At 43.7% G+C, this 7,642-nt stretch overlaps 1 protein-coding gene across 2 annotated transcripts in view; it reads right to left on the reverse strand.

The window, feature by feature from the left end:
- The window catches only part of HIKESHI (heat shock protein nuclear import factor hikeshi), a 28,227-nt gene extending 20,947 nt beyond the window's left edge, over positions 1–7,280 (reverse strand). Inside the window, exons 1-2 of one of the 2 annotated variants that reach the window (XM_045020331.1) lie at positions 7,134–7,280; positions 5,437–5,674 (exon numbers count right to left, since the gene is read on the reverse strand). In XM_045020331.1, the coding sequence (XP_044876266.1) occupies positions 5,437–5,674; positions 7,134–7,163 (268 nt within the window). In that variant the 5' untranslated portion in view covers positions 7,164–7,280. The remainder of the gene's footprint in view (positions 1–5,436; positions 5,675–7,133) is intronic. The other variant, XM_045020342.1, reaches the window with a different exon arrangement.
- Between the last annotated feature and the right edge of the window lie 362 nt (positions 7,281–7,642).

A 7,642-nucleotide genomic window follows, 5' to 3' on the forward strand; every position in this document is an offset into this window, starting at 1 on the left:
GATGAAACAAAGCATTCCTAAGATGACATTGAACAAAGTAAAAACAGAGTATACCACCATTTTCTCTAACTTTTGAGATCCAATGCATATGTTACATCAGCAGTGGTCAGAGCAATATGTTCAATTTTTCAGCACCTTTATTAGGCTGCAGGAAAGGGACCTGGAGAAGTGGATGACCCTGCTTTACTTCTGAGATCCAGAGAAGCCAGCTCTTTCAGCCCAACTACCCCCTGACCCAGACTAAACAGCTGCCAGCTGTTCACTCCCATAGCCATTGGTTAAGTGGACATATACACATTTAGTACTGCAAATGGACTGCATTTAATATGAAACATTTCCCTCATGTTATTGAAAAGGACTAAGAACCTATCTGTAGGTTTGATAGAGGGATCATAAGGGAAAAAATACAAATGTAGCATTAAACAGAGAGACCTTTTGATTTCCTATTAAAAATTCTGATCTACTCAGGTTACCTGAAAATCCTGTAGGGAGAAGCCAGAAATATTCCCCTGATTAGTGTCTTTTGGTAACATGGGGATAAAAATTGATCACAGCAATCTCGGAAAAGCAGGTGACTCATTACCATGGTCACTGCGTTCATGTTTTTCAAGACATTGCTAGAGCCACTTAGGCCTACAGAAGATAGATAATTTCTTTATTGAGGGACTTCTGATTTGAAGCTAAATATGGTTGCCTTGTTTCCAGCCAAACTGAAAAGAAAAAGATTTAGATTTTATCATTATTACAATGATTGCCAGCATTCATGTTAACTAAATCTCAAAAAAAGAAGGAAACAAAGAAGGTAAAGAGGTAGGAAGTCTAGGTTTATTAAGAGTGTAAGAGTGTAAGAGTCTAATTGACAAAGTAGGATAATTTCTGTAATTAAATCTACCAATAACTTATTTTGATATTGTGGCTTGTAGTCTAGACTTCACAATCACTTGGTAGCAAGAGAGTAGTTAAAGGTTCTGTCAGGACTTCCAATTCTAACATCACACTCATACCTTTCTGAAGAGCTTTTCTTGTCATGATTGGTTTCAAAGTGATTTTTTTTTTTTAAAGAAACAGAAAAATTCTTTCACCTGCTTGATTTACTGGGGTGCAAAAACAGATACTTTCCACATCAAGACTTTTAACTCATCAATAATACAAACTGCTGTACAAAGATTCTCCAATTGTCATGCAACTAGATTAGAGTAGTCTCAATGATAGTAGATTTTCTGGGAAGTTTAAAAATTAGAACATTAAACAATAGAAAAAAATAATGTAATTTTGAGCGTACTCAATAAACATCTAAGATTTTAAGCAGACATTAAAATGTATAGGTTCACTGCACAGCTTGAGAGGGCTGCTGCTGGACCAGTCCGCCGGAGAAAGATTGTAAGTGTCTCATTGAAACACAGCTGCATCAGCCAAGAGGTTCAAATTAGAGGTCCATTCCTGCAATCTTTTACTCAGACAAGACTCCCATTGGTTTAATTGGGAACTGTAACCAACCATAGTTGGGACTGCAGGATCAAGTACTAATTTCCTCTCTTCCTACTGCTGTCCTCATTACTTTCTCTGATGTGCTGTTACCTTTTTGACCCACCTTTACAAAAATGTCATCCTGCCCTCACCTCAGTGAGGTGTGAACTTTAAAGCTTAATTGGAAGGAAAATATTCACATGCATGGGCAGTTTTGCTCTCTTTCCTTGGAAACTAAAGAAATCTATGTCAATGCAATTTTAGTGTATATACAAAGAGTCAAAAATGCATTAGTGAAGCTCCCATAACAGTAACACAATTGCATACACTATATTAATGTACGCATTTAATAGTCCAACTAGTCGTCATAATTATGTGCAATTTCGGCAAGTTAGTTACCTTGTGAAAGCTAACTTCTATGTTCCCTGACTTTATGCTTAAGTGTGATCTTAAGATGCGGCAGGTAGGCGATTTTGAATTTTCTCTCTCACAGCTGTACTGCTTGGCCTTAAACACATTTAACTTTTACCATTCCCATCCACTTTAGTAATTTTTTTTTGCTACCCCATGGCCATTAGGCAAGTAAAAACCCAGTCCAAGTCACAACTGAACAGACTTTATAACCAGTTACTGGCATAGTTAGCTCTAAACACAAGCTGCATTTGCACAACACATGGTTACAAATGTTTAGTTGCCTTGTTACTGGATTTTGCCTCTGTCAGAGAGCTGGGCTGGCACATGACTGCCTTCCTGTATCCAGTTCAGCAGGTGTTTAGGTTTTCTACAGCACGGACAAGACTCTCAAATGTGCCAGTTTGGCCAGTAATCTTTCCTCTCAGCTCCATGCACAGTAGGACATTTCAAAGTGCATCACCAGTCTTCCTGTGACTGGCCCTGCTCTCTGGGTACCTCCCTGAGCACCTTATCTCCTGTTGAGGCAATGCAGGACAGCAGTCTAGATTTTCCCAAAGTGCACCAATAGAAACCCAGACAGGCAGACTGGTAACTGCAGGTGCACTAACTCAGTTGTGACAGTAAAGCTGCTGTATAAATACAAGCTGAATCGTGTTACTTATAACTGGTCAGGTGACCATGCCTCCAACTGGTTAAGGTATCAGAAATTGTGAGATTAGATGAAGGGTTCTCCTAGCCCTCAGTAGGATTTATCCCTCTGCATTTATACCATGGATGATGTGCTCAGTGCCATAAAGATACAAAATTAATGACAAGTTATCATTTTGGGGATTGCTATGTGTTGGGATTCTTGGGGATAGGATGGGGGTAGAGGAAGTAGTGTCAAAGTAAAGTGTGCTTCTATTCTAAGCATGGACTTGTGGGGTAGCATTTATCTCAACAACAACAGGTATCTTACCCAGTTTACAAGAAGGAACAGTATAACTGCAAGCCTTGCAAACTCAGCTGTAGAGCCCACAGTCAAGGTTTGGTTTTTTGACTGACTTCAACAATAAAGATTCTACAACTGAAACTTAGTTAACAATTGTACTGATGATATTCAAGAAAACTAAGACTCCAATTTGCTCCGCCAAATTTAAGTTGGCTCTGCAGCACTAAGAGTAGTAAAAACATATTTTACTCAATAAAGTGAGAGATATGACTAAATACACACAGAACAGATCTAGTGTCCCACTGTTGGGTCTTGCCCACATGCTCAGGGTCTAACTGATTGCCATATTTGGGGTTGGGAATGAATTTTCATCCGGATCATATTGGCAGAGACCCTGGGGGGTTTTCACCTTCCTCTGCAACATGGGGCACAGGTCACTTGCAGGTTTAAACTAGTGTAAATGGTAGATTCTCTGTAACTTGAAGCTTTTAAATCATGATTTGAGGACTTCAGTAACCCAGCCAGAGGTCACAGGTCTATTACAGGAGCGGGTGGGCAAGGGTCTGCAGCCTGCAATGTGCAAGAGGTCAGACTACATAATCATGATGGTCCCCACTTGCCTCAGAGTGTACAAGTATACGTTTTTCCAATCATTAGCTACCCTCACTGTTACAAATTTACACCTTATTTCCAGTCTGAATTTGTCTAGCTTCAATCTCTAGCCATTGGATCACATTTACCTTTCTCTGCTAGACTGAAGAGCCATGATTTGTTCCCCATGCAGGTACTTCTAGACTGTAATCAAGTCACCCCTTAACCTTCTCTTCATAAAGCTAAATAGATTGAGCTCCTTGAGTCTCTCACTACAAGGCAGGTTTTCTAACCCTTTAATCATTCTGGTGGCTCGTCTCTGAACCTTCTCTAATTTAGCAACATCCTTCTTGAATTGTGGACAGCAGAACTGGACACAGTATTCTAGCAGCAGTCAAACCAGTGCCAAATATAGAGATACAATAACCTCTTTATTCCTATTCAAGATTTCCATTTATGCATCCCATTATCACATTAGTCCATTTGGCCACAGAATCATGCTTGTGTTCAGCTGATTAGCCACCTCCAGCTCCAAATCTTTTTCAGAGTGTTTGCTCCCCAGGATAGAGTCCATTATCCTTTAAGTATGAGGTACATGCTTTGCTCCATTTGCATTTAGCTGAATTAAAACAGTTTGCTTAAACTTATTTTACTAAGTGCTCTAGAGCTCTCTGTATCAGCTGCCTGTCCTCTTCATTGTTTACCACTCGCCCAATTTTTGGATCATCCATAAACTTTATCAGTGACTATTTTGCTTTTGAAACACACCTGTTCAATGAGTCCCCCATTTACATTTTAAAATCTATCAGGTAGCTAATTTTTAATCCATTTAACGTGTGCCATGTTAATTTTCTAGTTTTCAAAGTTTCCACGTGAAAACTGCCTGCAAACTCTGAAGGGTGAAAAACCACATTGCCACAAGCATTCATTTACAATCAGATACTACAACAGCCAGTTTTGATGAACTGTTTAGAATATAGACTGATTCTTGCCTGCATATTTATACCTGCCTCTGGAAATTTCCACTACATTCATCTAACAAAGTGAGTATTCACCCACGAAAGCTTATGCTCCAAAACATCTCAGTCTACAAGGTGCCACAAGACTCTGTCACTTTGTTTAGAACAGGGGTTGGCAACCTTTCAGAAGTGGTGTGCCAAGTCTTCATTTATTCACTCTAATTTAAGGTTTTGTGTGCCAGTAATACCTTTTTAACATTTTTAGAAGGTCTATAATAAATATGTCTATAATATATAACTACACTGTTGTTGTATATAAAGTAAATAATGGTTAAGAAGCTTCATTTAAAATTAAATTAAAACGCAGAGTCCCCCAGACCAGTGGCCAGGACCTGGGCAGTGTGAGTGCCACTGAAAATCAGCTCGCATGCTGCCCTCGGCACACGTGCCATACGTTGCCTACCCCTGGTTTAGAATATAAGTGCTAGGTCTATGAAGAGCCACTTGAAAAGATACATATATTTGGCTTTTCAAGTAGCATTGCAGTGTATAGCATGTCACACAATGGGATCCTGGTTTATGAATAAGAACGTAAATGGGTATATTGGTTCAGACCAATGGTCTATCTAGCCCAGTATCCTGTCTTCCAACAGTGGACAGTGTCAGATCCTTCAAAGAGAAAGAACAGGGCAATTATTGAATGATCCATCCCCTGTTGACTAGTCCAGTCTGGCAGTCAGATAGTTAGGGACACTCAGACCATGGGACTACATCCTTGACCATCTTGGCTAACAGCTAGTGATGGACCTATCCTCCATGAATTTATTTAATTCTTTTGTTGAACCCAGTTATAATTCTGGACTTCATAACATCCCCTGGCAATGAGTTCCACAAGTTGACTGTGCATTCTGTGAAGTAGTAAAAGGGTTCCTAGGAGCTACATAATACAAATAATAATAAAAAAAAAACCACAATACGTTCCAAGATCTTATTACATTTATTCATTAGAGACTAAACATCCACTTCATTGTCTAACTGTTTTGTTGTTTAACTGCTATATTTCACTGCTCTTACCAGATTTTAAACCAGAAATTTTGAAGATGGCACTTGGCTTCTCATTGGTGACAAACCCCAGGAGTTGCCACACTGCCATCCCACTCTGGTCAGGAAAGCAGAAGTAGACAGATCCTCCCATGCCCTCTGGAAATGGGATAGTTCCCAGCATAAAGACCACCACATGGTTGATGTTTTCATAGTCAGGCAAGTCAAATACAAACTTATCCTGGGCCACCTGTTGTGCCACTGCTTGCACCTAGAATATAAAACCAAGTTTTAGTTTAGAAATCTTCATTTTGACAACCTGTGAGCCTTCTTTTCAGAAATCCATTTAGTGTTTGAAAGAAGGGGAAGTGAGGCACATGCCAGTTTTAGTTTATAAACAGACAGCATGGCAAACACAACCACATGGGAACTGTGCAATAGGCTAATAAGGATTCACAGTCCTTGCTCTAGCTAGAGGCTTTATATCACACCTAGGGCTGTAGTATCAGAGTACCTTAGCTCCCCATGTGGAGAGTGGTAAAATATGGTGCAGAAGAAGTCACCAAGTCTATAAAGCAGTGTCTGTCAACCACATGGCTAGCAGAACCCTAATCATGGAAACCTCCTTAAGTAAGAGGTAAGATATGACTTTATGCATTTAGTTCAAGGATGGCTAAAGGTCAGGTCACAGAGCCACCCTTGTCTTTATTACCAAGTTCATGTACATGATACATCAGTGCGTGCATCTTGACATAAGTGGCTCCTACTCAGAACAAGCTATAACACAAAAACGCTTGGCCCTGTCTGTTGCCTCCCATATGCCCAAAAATCTGTATTACCAAACACGGCTGCAGTCTGCTGCAACTTGGGGCAACCTACTAGCAAGGTGACATTACCCATCCCTTAGCCAATAAAATTTGGGTGCCACCCTGTATGAGGGGAAGGAAGGCACACTGGGATAGGGTCTGCACAGAACGTGAACATCTGGACAGGGAGGAAGACACAGTGACACATTTCATTTATGCAGGAGCTGCTCCCAAAAAGCAACAATGGAAGATAAAAATCAGAGCCACCCCAGCTTGGAACCTGCCCTCCACAGTATGGCCCCTCCCAAACTTCCTCACAACCAATGCTATCACCAGGCATAGCCCACACCCCAAGAGACACCCCTCCCTAAGCTGAGCCCAGCACACTCCTCAGGATCCTTCCCCAGACACACATACACACACCCCGCCACACTCCACAGGCTGCTAAACCCCCCACTCCTCCAGATCCTCCCCCAGAAATACCCTCCATAGGCTGAGCCCCCAACTTTCCCCACACACACACAGCATCCCCCCCAGACACCCCGCGCACTCAATAGGCTGAGCCCCGCCCCCACTCCTCAGGACCCTCCCCCAGAGACACCCCTTACTCCATAGGCTGAACCCCCCACTCCTGTCCTCCCCCAGAAACACTCCCACCCACAGGGCCCTCCCCCAGACACTAACCCTCCCCCCCACCCTCGGACCCTCCCGAGCTCACGCCCCTGAACCCCACCCCCAGCGGCCTCCAGGCCAGACTGCCCCAGAACGGTCCGAGGCCTCCCGCACGGCCCCTCCAGCCGCCTCCCAACGGCCCCTCTCCATGGGCCCCTCCCCCACACTAGTCTCTCCAGAGGCTCCACCCAGCGCGCCAAGGCCCCTCCCCTCCGGAAGCGCCGCCCGGCCAGGCCCCGGGGAACCGCTCACCAGCCTACCCGCCACCAAACAGCCGAACATGGCGGCAGCCGCGGAGCCCTACAGCTGCAGAAGCTTCGCGAAACAGCCGACCACTCCGCAGCCTACATAATGCCTGGTCCCCCCCGGAAACAGCCCCTGCCTGTGACCCCCTGGTTACGGAACTACTTCCGGGGAAGGGGTGGGGCTTCGTCTACGCTCGTGCTGAGGCCTACACATCCCAGTATGCACCGCGCTATCGGAGATGCATCCCGGGACTTGTAGTCCCAGGCTGCGCCGCGGGTGGATAGGGAAGTGCATGCTGGGACATGTAGTCTGTCACCTAACGCCCCCCCCCATAGCTGTGGAGCAATGCATGCTGGGATATTTATTGTCAGTCTGGTCCCTACTGGGTTATACATTAGAGCGTGGTGGGGCCTCTGAGTTTATGGGGGTGGCCATATCTCTATCAGAGCGGAGAGCTGGTGGTGCCTGCTGCATTCTGGACCTGTAGCTAGCTGTCAAGAAGGTCCTTCAGGGAA

The sequence above is a fragment of the Mauremys mutica genome, chromosome 1 (genome assembly GCF_020497125.1).
Source record: "Mauremys mutica isolate MM-2020 ecotype Southern chromosome 1, ASM2049712v1, whole genome shotgun sequence".
NCBI classification, from domain to species: Eukaryota; Metazoa; Chordata; order Testudines; family Geoemydidae; genus Mauremys; species Mauremys mutica.